Raw genomic sequence first — 24,168 nt, 5'->3', positions numbered from 1 at the left:
GAGAGAAGGAAAGGAGGAGGAGGAGAACCAGAACCAGAAAAAGGCAGAATCGGAACAGAAAAAAGAAGGAAGGAAGGAAGGAAAAGAGAGAGAGAGAGAAGGAAAGGAGGAGGAGGAGAACCAGAACCAGAAAAAGGCAGAATCAGAACAGAAAAAAGAAGGAAGGAAGGAAGGAAAAGAGAGAGAGAGAGAAGGAAAGGAGGAGGAGGAGAACCAGAACCAGAAAAAGGCAGAATCAGAACAGAAAAAAGAAGGAAGGAAGGAAGGAAGGAAAAGAGAAAGAGAGAGAAGGAAAGGAGGAGGAGGAGAACCAGAACCAGAAAAAGGCAGAATCAGAACAGAAAAAAGAAGGAAGGAAGGAAGGAAAAGAGAGAGAGAGAGAAGGAAAGGAGGAGGAGGAGAACCAGAACCAGAAAAAGGCAGAATCAGAACAGAAAAAAGAAGGAAGGAAGGAAGGAAAAGAGAGAGAGAGAGAAGGAAAGGAGGAGGAGGAGAACCAGAACCAGAAAAAGGCAGAATCGGAACAGAAAAAAGAAGGAAGGAAGGAAGGAAGGAAGGAAAAGAGAGAGAGAGAGAAGGAAAGGAGGAGGAGGAGAACCAGAACCAGAAAAAGGCAGAATCAGAACAGAAAAAAGAAGGGAGGGAGGAAGGGAGGAAAAGAGAGAGAGAAAGAAAGAAAGAGGAGGAGGAGAACCAGAACCAGAAAAAGGCAGAATCAGAAGGAAGGAAGGAAGGAAGGAAGGAAGGAAGATAGGAAGGAAGGAAGGAAGGAAGGAAGGAAGGAGAGAAAAAGAAGAAGAACCAAAACCAGATAAAGCAGAACCAGAACAAAAAGAAGGAAGCAATGGCAGGGGGAAACAGAGAAAAAGTGACTGATTTACAAGGAACTGATTTTGCATTTAAAGATGTGTTCATGAAACTTTTCGGAAAGATAAAATTCAGGACTTCTGGTTCATTCCTACATAAAACTGTTTTCCTTACTAAATGGGGGGGGGGGAAGCCTCAATAGAAAAGAAACTAAGCTGTTCTACAGAGCCAAACTGACAATTGTAAAGGTGTATTTCTCAACCTTGGCAACTTGAAGATGCATGGACTTCAATTCCCAGAATTCCCTAGTTGGGAATTCCTGACTGATGAATTCTGGGAGTTGTTTGATTGATTGATTGATTGATTGATTGATTGTTTAATTAATTCGATTTCTATGCCACCCAATCCCAAAGGACTCAGGGCGGCTTACAACAGTATAAATTATAGAAACAAGAAAAAGAAGTCAAATATGGAATCTAAACAATAAAACCTTAATTAAAAGCCATAAAAAAACCTAACCCATCCACATGCGTACATGACATTCATACAATTTGGCCATGATAGTTGTTGATTCATGGCCCCAAGGCCTGTCGGCAAAGCCAGGTCTTTAGTGGCCTTACGGGAAGCCAATAGGGTGGGAGCAGTACAGACATCGAGGGGGAGTTGATTCCATAGAGCCGGGGCAGCAACAGAGAAGGTCCTCTCCCCCCTGCTATTTAATATCTACATGAAACCGCCAGGTGAGATCATCCAAGGGCATGGGGTGAGGTATCATCAATACGCCGATGATACCCAGTTATACATCTCCACCCCATGTCCAGTCAACGAAGCAGTGGAAGTGTTGTGCCTGTGCCTGGAGGCTGTTGGGGCCTGGATGGGTGTCAACAAACTCAAACTCAACCCAGACAAGACTGAGTGGCTGTGGGTTTTGCCTCCCAAGGACAATTCTATCTGTCCATCCATTATCCTGGGGGGGGATTTATTGACCCCCTCAGAGAGGGTCAATTTGGACCGGGAGTCATTGCTCACAGTCACTCATGCACTCATCACCTCGAGGCTCGACTACTGTAACGCTCTCTACCTGGGGCTACCTTTGAAAAGTGTTCGGAAACTTCAGATCGTGCAGAATGCAGCTGCGAGAGCAATCATGGGCTTCTCTAAGTATGCCCATATTACTCCAACACTCCGCAGTCTGCATTGGTTGCCGATCAGTTTCCGGTCACAATTCAAAGTGTTGGTTATGACCTATAAAGCCCTTCATGGCACCAGACCAGAATATCTTCGGAACAGCCTACTGCCGCACGAATCCCAGCGACCGGTTAGGTCCCACAGAGTTGGCCTTCTCCGGGTCCCGTGGACTAAGCAATGTCGTCTGGCGGGACCCAGGGGAAGAGCCTTCTCTGTGGCTGCTCCAACCCTCTGGAACCAGCTCCCCCCTGAGATTAGGATTGCCCCCACCCTCCTTGCCTTTTGTAAACTCCTCAAAACCCACCTCTGCCATCAGGCATGGGGGAACTGAAACATCTCCCCCTTGCCCATGTTGTTTTGGTGTTTGATTGATTGTGTGCTTGTTTTTTATATATATTGGGATTGTTTTATGAATTTTCTTAACTTAAAATTGTAATTGTATTGGTGGGTATTGGATTTGTCACTATGTACTGTTTTTGCCATTGTTGTGAGCCGCCCCGAGTCTGCGGAGAGGGGCGGCATATAAATCCAATAAATCTAATCTAATCTCCCCACGGTCCCGCCAACCTGCATTGCTTAGTCAACGGGACCTGGAGGAGGCCAACTCTGTGTGCTCTTATTGGTCTCTGGAGGTATGCGGCAAGAGACAGTCTCGTAAATTGAAGTTGAAGTCCAGATATCTTAAAGTTGCCGAGGTTTGAGACCAACTGTTGTAGAGACTTTGAAACAAACTTCTGTTCTCCTTCTCAATGGCCTACTTTGTTCTCCTCAAACGTGACAAGTGAAAAGTTCCCCTGGAAGACATGTTTGAAAAGAGACCCAAATCCTTGGGTCTCCTTGTTTTAGTTACACCACCCCCTAACGCCAACAGTCTAGACGATTTTTTTTTAAAGCAATTTTCTTTTTCCTCATTCTGCAAAATATTCAATAAGTGTTTCGATAATAACTCCGACATCTGTCAGGAACATGTTGCAAACTACCACAATTAGAAAGCAGTATTTTTGGGTGGGTGGATGTGCTCTTTTTTTTTTTTTCCAAGGAAGAAAACAGGCTGTACAAATCACAGAAGGCATATGGACATTTTTTTACAGTTGCGGCTTACAAAATAGTACATAGGAATGTAGAGATATACCTGAATATTTTGCAAAGCAGCAGACAAGATTGTGGTAGCCAAAGAGCTTTTCCTTATTTCTTGCCCCCGATTATAACCGTCAAGTGATAGCTACAACCAGTGAAGCAATTTTTTTTATTACCACACACTGTGGGCATTGCTTGTTTTGTGGGTGTGGCTTGCCAGACATGTGACCAGATGGGAGTGGCTTGGCAATCATGTGACCGGGGTGGCTTAAAGGTCATGTGACTGGCTTAAAGGTGGCCAACTTAACGTCTCTCACGTTTTTTTTTTGGGGGGGGGGTTGTTTTTTGTTTTATTATTGTTGTGAGCCGCCCCGAGTTTGCGGAGAGCGGCGGCATATAAATCCAATAAATCTAATCTAATCTAATCAAGGGTTAGAGTTAGGGTGCCTGGCCTCTCCTCTCCTCAAAGAGATACAATTTCCCTATCTATTTACTATTACTGAACATCCAAAATATACTATTTAATTCTATGTATGTATGCTACATGTGTACATACATATTACATACAGGCACACAAAAATATACATTATCTGCTATATAAACTGTATGTATATGTACACACACACACACACACACGGACACACAACTCTTCTAAAATTATACACATTCAACCTCATTTATTGCAATAGGAAAAACACCCAGAACCCAGAAGGGGGGAGGGAGGGGGGGAATCAAAATTTTACTACGGGTTCTGTGTGCCTGGCCGTACCATAGGAGGTTATTACTGGCTACAACCCAGAACACAACCTGTACTTGTTTGTTACAGTGCCATTGTCATTTCTTCAGCCAAACCTAGACCTGCCAAATTTTGAAGGTTTTCCTGCTATCCTGTCTCAAAAGCCCATGTTTATTAATTGATGTCCAGTCTTTGCGCGCCCTCTGGTGGACACTGATAGAATGACAGTCCGATTGCTCAAACAGGAAGAGATAATTTAAAAAAATTCTCTGGTAGCGATATAGTTTAAAATTAGGAGTGGAAGGACCTATGATTTAGTGGTTAGCTGAGGTCATAAAGAACCAGGCTGACCAATTCAGTAATAATTCAAGACACAATATGAATGGTGTGGAATGTAATAATTTTGTTCAAACATAGCCCGGGTGGGAATATTTAAAGAGCCTTTATCTGCCTTTTGCTCCATAGAAAAAAGGAGATATACCATTATTTTTCGGACTATAAGGTGCACAGGTGTATAAGACACACCAAGATTTCAAAGACGTAAGTAAGAAAACAAAGTTTTTGTCTTCACTGCCCCAGGAGCATTCTGCAAGTGTCCCAAACCCTTCTGCACACCCTGTTTTTTGTAAAAAACAGGCCAGTTTTTTGTAAAAATTGAGTGGGCAAAGGATTTGGGAGGCCTGCAGAGAACTCCTGGGGTCTGAGGGAAGGCAAAAATGCTGTTTTTCACTCATTTATATAGGGAGTGTTGAAGAAACATCATTCTTTCTTGTACATAAGTTTCATTGTGTTCAATAAATAATTGTTGAAGAGAAAAAATGTGGTGCATTACTTTCTGGGCAACCCTCGTAATACTGGAACTACCTCATGGGGGGTAAGAGAGGTAGTACGGTATGTTATGGAGGTTAAGGGGTTGATCTAGATCTGTGGTAGCCTACGTTATAGCTCACCTCAGTCATGAGGACCACATGCCTGACACTAGTAACTATGGGGGGATTTTAAGACTTTCTGTCATTGCTGTAACATAGAAACATAGAAACATAGAAGACTGACGGCAGAAAAAGACCGCTTGGTCCATCTAGTCTGCCCTTTTACTATTTCCTGTATTTTATCTTAGGATGGATATATGTTTATCCCAGGCATGTTTAAATTCAGTTACTGTGGATTTCCCAACCACGTCTGCTGGAAGTTTGTTCCAAGGATCTACTACTCTTTCAGTAAAAGAACCGTTGTACTCACCTGAACGGTCTTCTCCAGGTCCTGGAAGGAGAGTCCATCATGGGTTTAGCTCGAGTCTTATTGGTAGGGACTGAGTTATAAATTAATATAATTATCATATTAATTAGGTACCGCCCCCTTGCTGCCCCTGTACCTCAGTTTTAAAAAACGAATTCAAGTAATAACAAAAATTTTATTTAACAACCAACCACAACCAGTAACTGAATGCCACAATAACCATGGTTCAATGGGAGGGTATGGACTCTCCTTCCAGGACCTGGAGAAGACCGTTCAGGTGAGTACAACGGTTCTTCTCCCATGTCTCTGGAAGGAGAGTCCATCATGGGATATACCCAAGTTCCAGAGTTCCAGGGAGGGATATCATTGAATCATGTCCTAATAGGATCACACACTTGCTGCAAAACTCTCCTCCCAAAGGACGCCTCGGCCGAAGCAAATGTGTCCAGTTTATAGTGCCGTATAAAGGTGGTAGGAGAGGCCCACGTGGCCGCCTTACAGATGTCCTCTATCGATGCCTGTGTGGCCCATGCCGCTGAGGTAGCGGCACTACGAGTCGAATGAGCCGTGATTCCACTAGGCAACGTCCGGGAATCTGCTTTGTATGCCTCTGTAATACAAAGCTTCAACCACTGGCTAATGGTCTGCGAAGACACCTTGAGGCCCAATCGATGTTGACCAAAGGAGACAAACAGAGCCTCAGACTTGCGAAAAGGAGCAGTGCGCCTAATATAGAGTTTAACAGCTCTGCGCACGTCTACTTTATGCCACTTAAGCTCCAGTGGATGTGACCCATGCACGCAGAAATCTGGTAGGACAAGTTCCTGTGTCCGGTGAAAATGGGTGTTGACCTTTGGTATGAACGTTGGGTCCAAACGGAGAACGACCTTATTAGGATGAAACGTACAAAGGTCCGGCCTGACTGACAAGGCAGACAGTTCCGACACCCGTCGTGCCGATGTAATGGCCACCAAGAACGCTGTCTTAAGGGATAACATCCTTAAAGGAACCGTCCTCAGCGGCTCGAATGGGGGCGCTGTGAGCGCTTGTAAAACTATGGTAAGATCCCAAGTAGGAAAACGTCGTACTGGTGGAGGGTGCCTATTGGCAGCCCCTTTCAAAAAGTCCCTGATCAAGGTATGGTGGGCCAACGAACCACCATTTTCAGGTCGAACAATCGTTGCCAAAGCCGCCACCTGCCTTTTCAAGGTGTTGGGAGCCAGCCCTTTTTCTAGGCCGGATTGTAAGAATTCCAACACCACTACCACACTAGCATCCTGTGGTCGCTGATGTCTATCCCTGCAAAAGGTGGCGAATGCGGTCCAAGTGGCCTGGTAAATCCTAGTCGTTGAAGGCCTCCTGGCCGACTGGATTGTAGTGATGACATTCTCAGGAATATGCCAGGCTCTCAATCGGTCCCCTTCAAGCGCCAAGCGGTCAGATGGAACCACTGTGGCTCCGGATGCAGGATTGCTCCCTGAGTGAGGATAATCTGGTCGTCCGGAATCCGCCAGGGTTGAACAATTGAGAGTCCCATTAGGTCGGCGAACCAAGCCCTCCGTGGCCAATGGGGTGCCATCAGGATGATCTCCGCCTGTTCCACTATGATCTTCTCTATCACCTTGGGGATAAGTGGCGTTGGCGGGAAGGCGTAAAGCAGTTCTTTGGGCCACGGGGAGTGTAAAGCATTGGTCCCCTCGGCTCCTGACGTGGGAAACCTGGAATAAAACCGGGGAAGCTGAGTATTGTACGTAGTCGCAAACAGATCCACCGTCGGGTTGCCAAACCTTTTGGTCACCTGCTGAAACAACAGCGGGGTTAGACTCCACTCCCCTGGGTCCACTGTTTGTCGACTTAGCCAATCCGCCTGGGTATTGGCTTCCCCCGCAATGTGCTCCGCCTGGAGAGATGCCAGGTGGACCTCTGCCCAGTCGAAGAGGAGCTGAGTTTCCTCCATCAGTCTGAGAGATCTGGTCCCCCCTTGGTGGTTGAGATGCGCCCTGGTCGCGACATTGTCCGTACGAACCAGCACATGCTTTCCCTGAAGGAACGGAGTGAAGGTTAGCAGAGCGAGACGGACCGCTTTTAGCTCCAGGAAGTTGATATTCGTTGGGGTCAAGTCCTGGGGAAGCCACAACCCCTGAGTTACGTGACGGTCCACATGTGCCCCCCAACCAAGGAGGCTTGCATCCGTGGTCACAACGACCCGGTGTAAGTGGCCAAAGGGAGACCCTCGATGTATTGCCCGGGACTGCCACCATTTCAAGGAGGCTCGTAGGCGACTTCCTACCATGACCAGTCTGTGTGTATGACTGACCCGTCGTTTCTGGTATGGAAGTAAGGTCCATTGCAGCGTGCGAAAATGATACCGTGCCCAGGGAACAATGTCCACGCATGACACTAGTGTCCCGAGCACCTTGGATAAGAGGGCCAGCGTTACCATCCGCTGGTGCTGCAACTTGCTGACTAAGTCCTGAATGTTGCGTTGTCGTTCCAATGACAGGTAAACCTCCATGGTGGAGGTATCTATCACCGCGCCGAGATGAGTAATAGTGGAGGTGGGGAAAAGGTGACTCTTTCCCTCGTTTATTGTAAAGCCATGTTCCTGCAACAGTGTTAACGTGGCTCGTAGGTCTCTTTGCGCAGTCGCCAGATCCCTGGCCAGTAAGAGGATATCGTCCAGGTAAGCGATTATTCTTATCGATCGGGACCGTAAGAAGGCGATCAGCGAGTCCAGTATCTTCGTGAAGGTACGCGGGGCGGAGGATAGGCCAAATGGCATTGCCCGGTACTGGTAGTGCTTCCCCTGGACATAAAACCGGAGGTATCTCCGGTGCCCCGGATGGATGGGGATATGCAAATATGCCTCCTTCAGGTCGATGGATGACATGAGATCTCGGTTTCTGATTGATGCGAGTATGGTGCGAAGGGAGGCCATTTTGAACCTGCGGTATAGCACGTACCTGTTTAAGCGCTTCAGGTTCAAAATTAGCCTGCAACCTCCCGATGACTTGGGTACTATGAAGACCCTGGAGTAGAACCCCATGCCCTCCATGTGGGTTGGCACCTTCTCGATGGCGTGGATCTCCAGGAGATGGGCGATCTCCTGCTCCAGCAATGCCCGCTTGGCAGCATCGGCGGGTACTGGACAGGGCACAAATTGGGTAGGTGGGAGACGTAAGAATTCGAGGCGGAGCCCTCGGGTCACTGTGTCCAAAATCCAAGCGTCGGAGGTTGTGGCCGTCCAGGCGGTACAAAACCTTTGGAGTTTTCCCCCCAAAGGGACCTGCCCTGTGGAGTCACTTGGCTCCACGGAAACCTCGCTGGTTGGAACCACGAAAGGGCCGTTTTGACGGTTGATATCCTCTGCCCCGGCCCTGAAAGTAGGTCCTATCGTTGCGGTACGAATAGGACTGACCATATTGGCCCTGCGAATAAGGCCTGGAGGTCTGGGTAACTCCGGAAGCTGGGTCCCATCGAAATGGCTGCCGGCGTCGGTACGGGGTGCTATTGCGATCTTGGCGCCTAGAGGATCTGGTGAGGACCTTCCTCTTGTCCTTGTCCTCCACCAGAACAGCCTCCAGCACCTCCCCGAACAACTTCGTGCCTTCGAAAGGGGCAGATGACAAGCGCCACTTCGACTTGGCATCCGCCTGCCAGTGTCGAAGCCAAAGTAGGCGTCGAGAAGAAATCGTAGAGGCCATGCCCCTTGCGGCAAATTTCGCTGCGTGCAAGGTAGCGTCCGCCGAAAATTCGGCCGCAGCCAGGAGCTTGTTGAGATCCTGTTTGAGACGAGGATCTTCAGGTCCCATTCGAGCCTGAACCTCCTGGAGCCACATGATGGATGCCCTATTAAAGATGGATGCCGTTGATGCAGCTCGTAGGGCCCAAGCCGCCATCTGATGGGCCTTCTTTAGGAGGGTTTCGGCCCGTCGCTCATCCGGCTTAAGACTATCCGCCGTTTCGGAAGGAAAGGCGGCATTGGACACCAGTGTGGCTACCGGCTTGTCCACAGGCGGAAACTGTAACAGATTCTCCATCTCGCTATCAAATGTGTAGAAACGACGCTCTACATTTGAAGGGCCTTGGGCCGCTGCTGGGTGTTGCCAGGTGCGCTTGATGTTCTCTAAAAAGATCTCCATTGCAGGAACAGTATCGGACTCCCTGGGCTGCTCCTTACACAGGGAAGCAGAAGTTCTAAGTCCATCGCCTGCATCCGGAGGTGCTGCCGCACCTGGCACATCCAAGGTCTGTTTCACCTTGTGTAAGAGTAGCCTAAATAGTGTTGGCTTAAATAGGCCCGCGGGGGCGGGCTGTTCTGGAAAGGCATACTCATCATCAGACAGTTCATTGTTCCCATGCTCACTGTCTTCTTCCAGCAGCCCAGTGTCTCCTGCCAGTGAATCCAGCCCAGGTGGGGGCGGTGGTGCTGACCAAAGGTCCCTGGGATGGTATGACTGCGGTAATGGAGGTGTCACACTTTGAGCCCCAACCGCCATTCCCTGCGCATAAACGTTGGCAATCATGTCCTGCAGGGATGGCGGGAAGGCCTGCCAGGCATCAGCTTGGGATCTAAGCCCTGCAGCTGTAGGTGTGAAAGATGCAGAAGGGGCCCCAGTTGGCTGGGTTGCAGTAGAAGGCCCATAGTAAGCCTGGCTGACTGAAGCAGGCCTCTCTGATCTGGCATGAGGTGAGGGCAATGGTGGAGTTGGGCATGGTAAGGCCTGACGGTCTGGAGACCAGTCCCTCTCTGTAGCAGAACCCAGAGCTCCCAATGCCAGTGTCCCTGCTGTTGGAAGCGGCTGGAATGGGGGTATATGCAGAACCCCTGAGGCTGGAGAGGCCAATGCTGCATCTAAGCGTTGCTCTAAAGCCCTTATTTTTCTCTCAGCTTCCTTCAAAGAGGAAGAGGTTTGGGAGGACTTGGCCTTGGACTTAGAAGAAGTCCTTTCTTTACCCTTGGGGGGTGCCGGAGCAGACTGGATTTGCTCCCCTCCCTGATCCACCTGCTGATCAGCCATCCTGGTTAGAGTAATGGGGCAGCGTTTACTCACAAACTGTAGAAATTCGTTATACCAGAATCACTACACGAAGCCTGAATCCACACAGAATGACAGATTTAGTTCCTGACAGTTGCTCACCACGTGAGTAGCTGAGCCAATGAGGCGTGTTGCCGGGCAGAATAAAAGCCTGGCTCCTGGCGCCCTGCCAAACCGCGCCAAATTTCGAGCGGGAAATTCCTCCCGCGCGTCAAATTTTTTGGGGTAAAATGGCGGGCGCTACCAACTGCCGCCCTTGGGGGGGGGGTGAGGTCCCCCTGATTGCTGTATGCACGGCCCTTCAGGCGCCGTGACTTGCGGCTGTCAAAAAGGCTTGGGGATTCCCCTCTCCTGCTGGAGTCCCCAGCGGCCGCTCGCTCTCTCCCGCGGCTTCGGCTGCGAGCGCTTTGAGCCCTTAATTAGCGATCAGCTGTGAGGCGCTCCGAAACTGATCCCGGCTTCAGCCAGGCAGCGCGCCTGCCGCTCGTTCCAGGCTCAGCCTTTTCTCATTTTTCCGAAACGTTTTCTGCTGCCCCCTTAAGTGGGTAGGGGGCGGACCCCTCCCACTTGGGGTGAACAAGCTAGATATGGCCACGGAGGTCAGTGATCTCCAGCTCAACATTCCTCTTCAGGGCAGTACTCGCGGGGAGAAGAGGCCCCATGAGGAGAACGTTGGGGGCGCTGCCCGCGGAGGGCAGAAACCCCTAAACGAAATAATGACCTGTGAAGACAGAAAAAACAAGATTAAAAGCAATACATTCATATTACATTTATTACAATAATAATCCATTAAATCAACATTTTTAAGATTACTCCCTCAGGAGTAAAAAACTCAGAGTCCCTTCCTCGACTGAGTTTTTTAAAACTGAGGTACAGGGGCAGCAAGGGGGCGGTACCTAATTAATATGATAATTATATTAATTTATAACTCAGTCCCTACCAATAAGACTCGAGCTAAACCCATGATGGACTCTCCTTCCAGAGACATGGGAGAATAATATTTTCTCATGTTGCCTTTGATCTTTCCCCCAACTAACTTCAGATTGTGTCCCCTTGTTCTTGTGTTCACTTTCCTGTTAAAAACACTTCCCTCCTGAACCCTATTTAACCCTTTAACATATTTAAATGTTTCGATCATGTCCCCCCTTTTCCTTCTGTCTTCCAGACTATACAGATTGAGTTCATTCAGTCTTTCCTGATACGTTTTATACTTAAGACCTTCCACCATTCTTGTAGCCCGTCTTTGGACCCGTTCAATTTTGTCAATATCTTTTTGTAGGTGAGGTCTCCAGAACTGAACACAGTACTCCAAATGTGGTCTCACCAGCGCTCTATATAAGGGGATCACAATCTCCCTCTTCCTGCTTGTTATACCCCTAGCTATGCAGCCAAGCATCCTACTTGCCTTTCCTACCGCCCGACCACACTGTTCACCCATTTTGAGACTGTCAGAAATCACTACCCCTAAATCCTTCTCTTCTGAAGTTTTTGCTAACACAGAACTGCCAATGCAATACTCAGATTTAGGATTCCTTTTCCCCAAGTGCATTATTTTACATTTGGAAACATTAAACTGCAGTTTCCATTGCTTTGACCATTTATCTAGTAACGCTAAATCATTTACCATATTACAGACCCCTCCAGGAATATCAACCCTATTGCACACTTTAGAGTCATCGGCAAATAGGCAAACCTTCCCTACCAAACCTTCCCCTATGTCACTCACAAACATAATAAAAAGAATAGGACCCAGAACAGACCCTTGTGGCACACCGCTTGTAACCTGTCTCTGTTCAGAATACTCGCCATTAACAATAACTCTTTGATGTCTATGCTTCAGCCAGCTTGAAATCCACTGAACTATCCAGGGATTAAGTCCAATCTTCACTAATTAACTATCTCATTTACAGAGAAATTGAGACATGAAGTCTTGTATTTCAAAACAGTTACAATTTCTGAAGGAAAGTTCATGTGGAAAACGTTCTCAATCCCTCCATCAGTTTTAAAACATCTGCTTTGACTTCTAGCTTCTATTTCAGGCTTTGCTGTTGGCTGCTTCGAGCTATTCGGCTCATCCACCTGTACCGGAAGAGCTTCCTTTCGCTCTCTTTCTGCTTCCACAGCCGGGCCAGCTGTATAGCGTTGTGTCCTTCGTTGTCTTCGTCGCTGACCTTGGCTCCACAGTCAAGGAGGATGCTGATACATTCAATCTGGCCCGAAGTGACAGCAGCGTGGAGGACTGTCCTGCCCAGAGGAGTTTTAAGTTTCACATCGGCACCTGGAAAGGAATAAAAGACATATATCTGGGATTCCCTAAGCCTGGGTTTAACATTTGCTACTGCAATGCGACTATTGCAATGCACTCTACATGGGGCTACTCTTGAAAAGTGTTCGGAGACTACAACGGGTCCAAAACACAGCTGTGCGAGCTGTTGTGGGTGCACTTGGGGAAAAGGAATCCTCAATCTGAGTATTGCATTGGCAGGTCTGGGTTAGCAAAAACTTCAGAAGAGAAGGATTTAGGGGTAGTGATTTCTGACAGTCTCAAAATGGGTGAACAGTGTGGTCAGGCAGTAGGAAAAGCAAGTAGGATGCTTGGCTGCATAGCTAGAGGTATAACAAGCAGGAAGAGGGAGATTATGATCCCGCTATATAGAGCGCTGGTGAGACCACATTTGGAATACTGTGTTCAGTTCTGGAGACCTCACCTACAAAAAGATATTGATAAAATTGAACGGGTCCAAAGACGGGCTACAAGAATGGTGGAAGGTCTTAAGCATAAAACATATCAGGAAAGACTTAATGAACTCAATGTGTATAGTCTGGAGGACAGAAGGAAAAGGGGGGACATGATTGAAACATTTAAATATGTTAAAGGGTTAAATAAGGTTCAGGAGGTAAATGTTTTTAATAGGAAAGTGAACACAAGAACAAGGGGACACAATCTGAAGTTAGTTGGGGGAAAGATCAAAAGCAACTTCAGATCGTGCAGAATGCGGCTGCGAGAGCAGTCATGGGCTTACCTAGGTATGCCCATGTTTCACCATCACTCCGCAGTCTGCATTGGCTGCCGATCAATTTCCGGTCACAATTCAAAGTGTTGGTTATGACCTATAAAGCCCTTCATGGCATCGGACCAGAATATCTCCGAGACCGCCTCCTGCCGCACGAATCCCAGCGACCGATTAGGTCCCACAGAGTGGGCCTTCTCCGGGTCCCGTCAACTAAACAATGTCGGTTGGCGGGTCCCAGGGGAAGAGCCTTCTCTGTGGCGGCACCGGCTCTCTGGAACCAACTCCCCCCGGAGATTAGAACTGCCCCTACTCTTCCTGCCTTCCGAAAACTCCTTAAGACCCACCTTTGCCGTCAGGCATGGGGAAACTAAACATCTCCCCTGGGCACGTTAAATTTATATATGGTATGTTTGTGTGTGTGTTTGCTATCACATGGGGTTTTCTTAAATCGTTAAATATTTTAATTAATTGGATTGTTGTGACTGTTTTACTTGTTGTGAGCCGCCCCGAGTCTTCGGAGAGGGGCGGCATACAAGTCCAACTAATAAATAAATAATAAATAAAACATGAGAAAATATTATTTTACTGAAAGAGTAGTAGATCCTTGGAACAAACTTCCAGCAGACATGGTTGATAAATCCATAGTAACTGAATTTAAACATGCCTGGGATAAACATATATCCATTGTAAGATAAAATACAGGAAATAGTATAAGGGCAGACTAGATGGACCATGAGGTCTTTTTCTGCCGTCAGTCTTCTATGTTTCTACCTAGATACATCCACATCACACCAACACTCAGTGAGCTGCACTGGCTCCCAATCATTCTCCAGACACAACTCAAGGTTAAAGAACCACATGGTTTAGGACCAGATTATATACAGGACCACCTTCTGCCACATACCCCCCCAGCAGTCAGTTAGGGCCCACAAAAGTAGCCTTCTCAGGATGCTTTTGGCTACACAATGTCAGCTGGTGGGGCCGTGTGGGAGGGCCTTCTCTGTGGCGGCTCCGGCTCTAGGGAACCAACTCCCCCCCTAAGATCTGCATGATCCCCACCCTCCTAGCTTTCCGAAAGGCCGTGAAAACATGGCTTTGAACGACTCCATTTTGTCCCAGCTGAATGAATATGAATGTTTGAGTATCAAGGGTTTTAGATTTGTTTTTACTTTGTTTTATATTGTTTTTTGCTGCCCAGAGTCCATAAGGAGTTGGGTGGTCTATAAATCACAATAATAAATAAATAAGTATAAAATGTAGAATCTCTTTTATCCTCTTTAATCCAGTGATAGAAGCTTCTAAGAGCACTTGTCTGAAATAGTATGGGGCAGGGGAGTCAAACACAAGGCCCGCGGACCAGTTCTGGCCCATGATTTTTTAAATGACGGGTTTTTTAAATACTTTCTTTTAATATTAGATTTGTTACATTGTATATTGTTATTATTATTGTTGTGAGCCGCCCCGAGTCTGCGGAGAGGGGAGACATACAAATCTAATAAATTATTATTATCATTAATTATGATGTGGTCGGATCCGGCCCGTGGGGCCATCCTGGAAAATGTAAGAGGCCAGCCCGCATAGTTTCGACCCAGTCTACCCAATGTGGCTTCGGCCCAGTCTACTCCATGCAAAGAGGAAACATCGAGCCAGTGTGACTTCAGCCCAGTCTACCCAGAGCGAAGAGAAACACACTGGCAATATTGGCAGCATTCGGCACATTTTTGCTGAAAAAAACCTCAACTTTAGCTTCATGCTGTCCACAGCCAACATTTTTAGACACGGTAAACATACTGGTCTTTCTCTGTCTCCCAGGTCTGTTGCTGTTAGTACATGGTACATGGTTGTTTGGGATTGCCGTGTTAAACAGTCTATTGTAGTTTCTTGTATTTAAGTAGAAATATCACTTTAAGAGTTTTGGCTGGTTCGCCATAAGAGGGCGCCAGTACTCTCTTCTACAATGATGCTGAATTGCTCTTTTATTTTTGTCTTTACTTTGAGGGGGAAGTGTGTATTGCTTAGTGCTTGTTATATGCAGTTTATATTGTATTGCTTAGTGCTTGCTATGTGCAGTTTATTTTGTATTGCTTAGTGCTTGCTATGTGCAGTTTATGGATTGTTTTCTGTTTTATGTATACAGTGGTACCTCATCTTACGAACGCATCTTCTAACAAACTTTTCAAAATACGAACCCGGTGTTTAAGATTTTTTTGCCTCTTCTTCCGAACTATTTTCACCTTACGAACCCAAGCCGCTGCTGCTGGGATGAAGGGGTTTCTTTCCCCCCCCCCTTTTTTGAAGAAAGAAAAGGGAGGGGCGGCTTGGAGGGGGAAAGGCTTTGCATTAACAAAAGTAGAACAGCGTGCTTGCAGGCACTGAAAGGGTGTCTTTTGAAGAAAGAAAAGGGAGGGGCGGCTTTGAGGGGGAAAGACTTTGCATTAACAAAAGTAGAACAGCGTGCTTGCAGGCACTGAAAGGGTGTCTTTTGAAGAAAGAAAAGGGAGGGGCGGCTTGGAGGGGGAAAGGCTTTGCATTAACAAAAGTAGAACAGCGTGCTTGCAGAGGCACTGAAACGGTGTCTTTTGAAGAAAGAAAAGGGAGGGGTGCCCCCATTGCCTTTCTTCCTTCCCACTCACCCTTTAGCCTAGCCTTGCTTCTTTCACCCACCCACTTTAGCTGCTCCTCCCTGCCCTCTGTTCGCCTCCCTTCTAAAGTTTGGGATTTTCTTGAAGGATTTGCACGCATTATTTGCTTTTACATTGATTCCTATGGGAAACATTGTTTCGTCTTACGAACTTTTCACCTTACGAACCTCCTCCTGGAACCAATTAAGTTTGTATCATGAGGTACCACTGTATATGTAAATAGTACTTAATCAGCATAACTGTGTCATTATTGGCTATAACACACACACATCCACACTCTTCTTAATCTCTGCTCGGTCTATGTCAAAGGTCTCATAGCCCAGCTATACCGAGACATACCAACAATTGCATGCGCACGTGCACATCCCAGTGAGATTTTGCTTCTGCGCATGTGCAGGAAACAAAATCTCATGACGGGACATGCGCACAAGAGAGATTTCGGTGATTTTTTTGCATGCCGAAATCTCTCTTGCACCCATGTCCCCTTGCGCAGAAGCAAAATCTCACTGGGACCTGAAGCTGTGTGCGCAGCTCAATTTGTACTACCAGTGCAGCGTCCTTTACCGTTCCAGTAGCAACCCGCTACTGAGTTTAACCTAGTTGTAACATGAATTTGGCTTCCCCATTGTCGTTTGGTTGTCAGAAGATCAGAAAAAGTGATCACATTATTATTGATTGATTGATTGATTGATTGATTGATTGGATTTGTATGCCACCCCTCTCCGCAGACTCGGGGCGGCTAACAACAGTGGTAAAACAACATGAACAATCCAATTAATAAAAACAGCTAAAAAACCCCTATTATAAAAAAAAACATACAAACATACCATGCCTAACTTGTAGTAGCCTAGGGGGAAAGGATAACTTAACTCCCCCATGCCTGGCGACAAAGGTGGGTCTTAAGTAATTTGCGAAAGACAAGGAGGGTGGGGGCCGTTCTAATCTCTGGGGGGAGTTGGTTCCAGAGGGTCGGGGCCACCACAGAGAAGGCTCTTCCCCTGGGCCCCGCCAAACGACATTGTTTGGTCGACGGGACCCGGAGAAGGCCAACTCTGTGGGACCTAATCGGCCGCTGGGATTCGTGCGGTAGAAGGCGGTTCCGGATGTATTCTGACCCAATGCCATGTAGGGAACCCTGCAACTGTTATAAAGATGATCCAGTTGCCCAAGTTTCTGAATTTTGATCATGTGACCAAGGGGATGCGGCAGCAGTCGTAAGTGTGAAAAAGAGTCATAAGTCTTTTTTTTCTCAGTGCTGTTGTAACTTCGGGTCGCAAAACAAATGATTTTAATTTGAGGGCTACCTGTGTGGGGAAGAAATCAGCACAGACTATTATGGGAGTCCTTTCAGAACTTAACATGCTACCGTTTTCGAGCAAATACTCCATGGCCCTCCTGTGGCCTCTGTGAGCAGTAATAAATAAAGCCACGAATGCTCGATGCGCCAACCATTCGTTCCTCTTTTGTTCCGTCATTAGCCTCGAATTTGCAGTGCTGAACGCCGAGGTCTGTGTAACTCCTATGGTTTGCAACTAGCAATAAAGAAGCAGATGTTAATGGCCCCATATGGAGAAGCAAGCAAAGGAAACATAATGATATAAATTACCAGATTACCAAACAGAATCCTTGTCCCAAAAGAAAACCCCTTTTTATTTGGCTAATGTGAATTCTTAGCATTCACATCCAACAAAGTCCTTCAAACAGTCTGTTAGTACTGTTCCCTCTAAGCTGCGCAGTGCGCTATGGCACAGAGGTTTTTACCTCTCAGCCCAGGAAATTTCAAATTCAGCGCGGAGGACCGACCTCCGCGCTGGAATTTGAAATGAGAAGTGTTGCTGCTCTATAAACATAGGGCAGCAACAGTTCCTTAAGGAAAGGCGGGAAACAAAGGGGCCAATTGCAAGCCCGCTTTCTTCCCCACCCCTTAAATCCCGGATTTTCTCCTCCCCGCCCCCCGGCAGCCCTCCTGTAACAACTTCGGGTCCACGGACCACAGGCTGAGAACCATTACTCTACAAGTGTTTTTGGATGTATTATGCCCAAATTCTGCTGTTTCTCGCCTTTGACCACTGAAATATTCTTTGCCTCAAAGGAAGCCCTTCAAAAAGCACCCGCGGTGTCTACAGAACAGTATGAGGTACAATGGTACCTCATCTTACGAACGCCTCTTCTAACGAACTTTTCAAGATACGAACCCAGTGTTTAAGATTTTTTTGCCTCTTCTTCCGAACTATTTTCTCCTTACGAACCCAAGCAGCTGCTGCTGGGATGAAGGGGTTTCTTTTCCCCCCCTTTTTTGAAGAAAGAAAAGGGAGGGGCTGCTTGGAGTAGGAAACATTTTGCAGAGAACAACATGCTTGCAAAGGAACTGAAAGGGTGTCTTTTGAAGAAAGAAAAGGGAGGAGGGAGGGGCAGCTTGGGGGAGGAAAAATTTTGTAGAGAACAACGTGCTTGCAAAGGAACTGAAACGGTGTCTTTTGAAGAAAGAAAAGGGAGGGGCGCCCCCTTGCCTTTCTTCCTTCCCACTCACCCTTTAGCCTTGCTTCTTCCACCCACCCCCTTTAGCTGCTCCTCCCTGCCCTCTGTTCGCCTCCCTTCTAAAGTTTGGGATTTTCCTGAAGGATTTGCACGCATTATTTGCTTTTACATTGATTCCTATGGGAAACATTGTTTCATCTTACGAACTTTTCACCTTACGAACCTCCTCCTGGAACCAATTAAGTTTGTATGATGAGGTACCACTGTACTTGTAAAACGTTCAGACTAACCCTCTTGACCTTTCCACTTGCAGCCGCAGCCACCAATGATCCCCAAGAATCTTCTTGCCAAATTCGCATAGTGAGAGTTCCTCCAGGGACGATTTCATGTTTCCTCAACGTCGACTCATCCTCAAGATCTACTGTAGAAGCAAACTGAAAGTAGTAGCAGTAGTATCTCCTGGGTAGGCTTAAAACATTGCATGCCAATAATATTGTGTGTTTTTTTTAAAAAGCAACAACAACAATTCCTAAGAGCTGCAAAGTTCTTGGTGCTCTCTGGGCTTGGTTGTTTGCTTGCAAAAATTTCATTACTCAACCCAGGTGATGAGTTGCATTGAGTGAATGACTAGACAACTAGAACAGAAGTCTCCAACCTTGGCAACTTTAAGACTTGTGGACTCCAACTCCTAACGAGTTGAAGGCCACAAGGCTTAAAACCTGTCAAGGTTGGAGACCCCTGAATTAGAAGACACACATTTGTCTCTAAATAAAATGAATTGATTGACACAACAATAAACAGATATCTTTAGCACAGAACCTGGAGTACTGACCATATATTTCGGAGTATAAGACACACTGGAGTATAAGACCCATCTTGGTTTTTGGGGAAGAAAATAGGACAAAAAAATCTGCCTACCAGCTATTCATCTGGCTAGCCTCCTTAGTCTGGTCAGCTTCAGCACATTATTTTATCCCCTGGTTACAGCTGAAAAAAATCTTACTCAGAGGGAATAGCAATGAAAAAAATCCTGGAAAGACTTAGGGCTAGAAAAAAAATTATTCAGAGTAGCAATGAAAAAATCCTTCGATCTGGGAAGAAAAAAACCTTTTTCAGGAGTAGCAATGAAAACAAGCCTGTAAGTTGGGAAGAGCAGGGAAGATCATTACCACCTCATTACGTCTGGGAAAAAAAGCTTCGAAAAAGCTACACTTGGAGACGCACCCAAATTTGGTGGTGGGAAGGTGCATCTTATACTCCAAAAAATACGGTATATACTGTACAGGTTTTTTGTTCAAATATATCCAAACCAGTATTGGGTTCCTACCGCTGCACTTGATGCCACTGCACTGGTAGCAAAAGTGACCAGCGGACAGGCAGGTGCGCCCATGTGAGATTTGACTTCTGCGCATGCACAGGAAGCCAAATCTTGTGTGAGAATACTTTGTGCGCCATGCAATTTCACCGATTTTCTATGGTTTACTGCTTCCATGCAGCAAAAAAACGCCAAAATTCAGCGAAATCTCACCTGTATACCCTTGCATGAAATTTGGCTTCCCGCGCGTGCACAGGAGCCAAATCTCAAGCATCCGCTTGCGCCTGGTGTCCAGTCACCCACAGCTGCGCACACAACCGCACTAGTAGCGGCGAGGAAGAATCCCTGCCTGATCCAAACCTGGTGTTCTGTGTAATTCTTTTTCTTTCTTTCTTTCTTTCTTTCTTTTTCTTTCTTTCTTTCCTTCTTTCTTTCCTCCCTCCATCTCTTCTTTCCATCCTTCTTTCCTTCCTTTCCTCCCTCCCCTCCCTTTTTCTTTCTTTCTTTCCTTCCTTCCCTCTCTCCTATCCTCTCTTCTTTCCTTCCTTCTTTCCTTCTTCCCCTCCTTTCTTTCTTTCTTTTTTTCTTTCCTTCCCTTCCTCTCCTCCCTCCCTCTTTCTTTCTTTCTTTCTTTCTTTTTCTTTCTTTCCTTCTTTTTCTCTTTCTTTCTTTCTTTTTCTTTCCTTCTTTCCTTCTTTCTTTCTTTCTCTTTCTCTCTTTCTTTCTTTCTTTCTTTCCTTCTTTCCCTCTCTCCCTTCCTCCCTTCTTCCCTTCTTCCCCTCCTTTCTTTCTTTTTCTTTCCTTCTTTCCTCCCTCCCTCCTCTCCCTCCCTCCCTCTTTCTTTCTTTCTGTTTCTTTCTTTCCTTCCTTCTTTCTTTCCTCCCTCCCTCTCTTCTTTCCATCCTTCTTTCCTTCCTTTCCTCCCTCACCTCCCTTTTTCTTTCTTTCTTTCCTTCCTTCCCTCTCTCCTATCCTCTCTTCTTTCCTTCCTTCTTTCCTTCTTCCCCTCCTTTCTTTCTTTTTTTTCTTTCCTTCCCTTCCTCTCCTCCCTCCCTCCCTCTTTCTTTCTTTCTTTTTCTTTCTTTCCTTCTTTTTCTTTCCATCCTTCTTTCCTTCCTTTCCTCCCTCCCAACCCTCCCTTTCTTTCTTTTTCTTTCCTTCTTTCTTTCTTTCTCTTTCTCTCTTTCTCTTTCTTTCTTTCCTTCTTTCCCTCTCTCCCTTCCTCCCTTCTTCCCCTCCTTTCTTTCTCTTTCTTTTTCTTTCCTTCTTTCCTCCCTCCTCTCCCTCCCTCCCTCTTTCTTTCTTTCTTTCTTTCTTTCTCTTTCTTTCTTTCCCCTTTTAATTCTGTGAGCTGAAGTATTCTGACTCTTTTGCTAGAACCAGAAAGCTTGTCAATACCAATTTTGCATTTCACTCGTTCATAACTGCTTGTAAGGCAGTGCCTCCCAATTTTTATCCCCAGATGATGTTACGCACTTCAACTCCCAGAATCCCCCAGCCAGGCTGAGAAAGACTGCTTGAACTATATAGGGAGAAAGTGGTCAGTTGATTGAAAGAGGCTAAAAACCCAACTGGGATGGCACTTAACAAGAAGGAATAACAATATACACTGCTCAAAATAAATAAATAAAGGGAACACTTAACACAATATAACTCCAAGTAAATCAAACTTCCCTGAAATCAAACTGTCCACTTAGGAAGCAACACTGACTGACAATCCATTTCCCATGCTGTTGTGCACATTCAACGTTGCACAGAACAAAGTATTCAATGAGAATATTTCATTCATTCAGATCTAGGATGTGTTGAGTGTTCCCTTTATTTTTTTTTAGCAGTATATTTTTTATCTTTACTCTGGAGACCCTTTGGACAAATAATCCTTGAGCCTGTCCATTATAGTGATTTCTGACAGTCTCAAAATGGGTGAGCAGTGTGGTCGGGCGGTAGGAAAAGCAAGCAGGATGCTTGGCTGCATAGCTAGAGGTATAACAAGCAGGAAGAGGGAGATTATGATTCCGCTATATAGAGCGCTGGTGAGACCCCATTTGGAATACTGTGCTCAGTTCTGGAGACCTCACCTACAAAAAGATATTGACAAAATAGAACGGGTCCAAAGACGGGCTACAAGAATGGTGGAAGGTCTTAAGCATAAAACGTATCAGGAAAGACTTCATGAACTCAATCTGTATAGTCTGGAGGACAGAAGGGAACGGGGGGACATGATCAAAACATTTAAATATGTTAAAGGGTTAAATAAGTTTCAGGAGGGAAGTGTTTTTAATAGGAAAGTGAACACAAGAACAAGAAGGCATAATCTGAACTTAGTTGGGGGAAAGATCAAAAGCAACATGAGAAAATATTATTTTACTGAAAGAGTAGAAGATCCTTGGAACAAACTTCCAGCAGCCGTGGTAGATAAATCCACAGTAGCTGAATTTAAACATGCCTGGGATAAACATAGATCCATTGTAAGATAAAATACAGGAAATAGTATAAGGGCAGACTAGATGGACCATGAGGTCTTTTTCTGCCGTCAGTCTTCTATGTTTCTATATTAAAGAAAAAAATTCCTGGCTCAGCCCGTAATGTTACATTACATGGAGGACTAGGACATTGTGGTAAATGGACATAGCTGTCACATAGACAGGAGGGCTCACCTTCATCCAGATACTGAATTCGCTGGAAATTCACTGGGATCCCAACATAAAGCTCAAGGCGATTCTTCAGTTTGCTGATACTTAAGTCCCGATTACATTCGGGTAACAAATATAATTCTTCAGTATCAATGATGTGTAACTTGATATTGAAAAGCCGTGATTGCGGCGATAAAAGCTCTCCTAAACGCAAGTGCCGCTGCCATAATGAACGTGAACTTGTCCCAGGTCTGGTTTGGGGAGTTAAGCCGAGGGTCAGTTTCCTTTTGCTTTGCATTCTACAAACACGGCGGTGCGCTAGTCTGTCCAACTGAGAATCCCCCAGACACTTTCCACCTGAACCAATGATGTCATGACCGAAGAACAATGCCTACCAGGTAAGTCGCTAGGACGTAGCCAATGTGATGTCACGATGCAGCTAAGACACACAAGTGCCACCTGGGAGATCAAAGTACTTACAACAAGCATATACCATATTTTTTGGAGTATAAGACACACTTTTTTCCTCCCTAAGAGGCTGAAAATTTGGGTGCATCTTATACTCTGAATGTAGTTTTCTTCGAAGCTTTTTCCCCCCCAGTCCTAACTAGGTCTAACGATCTTTCAAGCTCTTCCCTTGCAGGCTCTTTCATTGTTACTCTCTGCAAATAATGTTTTCCTAAATCTTTGCAGGTTTTTTGTCATTGCTCTACTTGTTTCGAATGTTTCTTTCCAGCCCTAACTAGGTGCTAACGATCTTCCCAGCTCTTATCTTGCAGGCTTTCATTGTTACTCTCTGCAAAGAATGTTTTCCAAGCCCTAAATCTTTGCAGATCTTTTGTCATTGCTCTACTTGTTTCAAATGTTTCTTTCCATCCCTAACTAGGTGCTAATGATTTTCCCAACTCTTATCTTGCAGGCTCTTTCATTGTTACTCTCTGCAAAGAATGTTTTCCAAGCCCTAAATCTTTGCATGTTTTTTGTCATTGCTCTACTTGTTTCAAATGTTTCTTTCCACCCCTAACTAGGTGCTAACGATCTTCCCAGCTCTTATCTTGCAGGCTCTTTCATTGTTACTCTCTGCAAAGAATGTTTTCCAAGCCCTAAATCTTTGCAGATCTTTTGTCATTGCTCTACTTGTTTCAAATGTTTCTTTCCATCCCTAACTAGGTGCTAACGATCTTCCCAGCTCTTATCTTGCAGGCTCTTTCATTGTTACTCTCTGCAAAGAATGTTTTCCAAGCCCTAAATCTTTGCAGGTTTTTTGTCATTGTTCTACTTGTTCTGAATGTTTCTTTCCTCAATGAGGTGCTAATGATGGACTAGAAGACCTCCAAGGTCACTTCCAACTCTGTTGTTGTTTTTTGTGGACTTCCAACTCCCAGAATCCTCCAACAGAATTCTGGGATTTGAAGTCCACAATTCTTAAAGTTACCAAGTTTGGGGACCTCTGGGTTAAGGTATCAAGAAGTGAGAAATGAGTTATCGTCACATGCAAGCTCTTTCATTGTTACTCTCTCCAAATGAGATATTTTTAAAGCCCTGACCAGGGGATAAAATAATGGGCTGAAGCTGACCAGACCAAGGATTCTAGCCTGATGAATATCTGGTAGGTAGATTTTTTCCCCTATTTTCCTCCCCAAAAAGTAAGGTGCGTCTTATACTCCGAAAAATGCAGAATGATTCAAAATAATCCCAATAAGACAAGGAGAATCCCCAAAAAAATCAAACTCCAGTCAGCTTTCCTCATTCATACAGCACCCTGTAGCCAGCTTGGTTTAGTGCAGGAGTCATCAACCTTAAACACACAGAGCCATTTCGACCCGCTTCCCACAAACACAAAACCATTTCGACATTTAAAATGAAGCTAACACTGCATATATTGTTTTTTACCTTAACTCCATGCATAAAAAAACATAATTATCCATGGTTGGCCTACCGGGTCAAAAGGCTGAATAAATTGCGTGCAGTCGTCACTTATTGGCAGTTGTGATGCATATTTT

At 45.7% G+C, this 24,168-nt stretch overlaps 2 protein-coding genes across 2 annotated transcripts in view; one reads left to right on the top strand and one right to left on the bottom strand.

The window, feature by feature from the left end:
• CIMIP1 (ciliary microtubule inner protein 1) overlaps positions 1-18,691 on the top strand; it is an 80,521-nt gene extending 61,830 nt beyond the window's left edge. The window contains exon 5 of the mRNA XM_070744561.1: positions 18,531-18,691. The gene's annotated coding sequence lies outside the window, so the exon portion shown is untranslated. The remainder of the gene's footprint in view (positions 1-18,530) is intronic.
• On the bottom strand, positions 12,114-22,463 carry ANKRD60 (ankyrin repeat domain 60). Its single transcript, XM_070744560.1, has 4 exons — positions 22,190-22,463; positions 18,508-18,638; positions 17,106-17,271; positions 12,114-12,361 (listed from the first exon to the last, which is right to left on the bottom strand). The coding sequence occupies exons 1-4, from the start codon at positions 22,461-22,463 to the stop codon at positions 12,114-12,116; spliced, it is 819 nt and encodes a 272-aa protein (XP_070600661.1).
• Positions 22,464-24,168: the final 1,705 nt, after the last annotated feature.

Source organism: Erythrolamprus reginae, chromosome 3 (assembly GCF_031021105.1).
Source record: "Erythrolamprus reginae isolate rEryReg1 chromosome 3, rEryReg1.hap1, whole genome shotgun sequence".
Taxonomy (NCBI): domain Eukaryota; kingdom Metazoa; phylum Chordata; class Lepidosauria; order Squamata; family Dipsadidae; genus Erythrolamprus; species Erythrolamprus reginae.
This window is presented reverse-complemented; position numbering and strand designations above follow the sequence as displayed.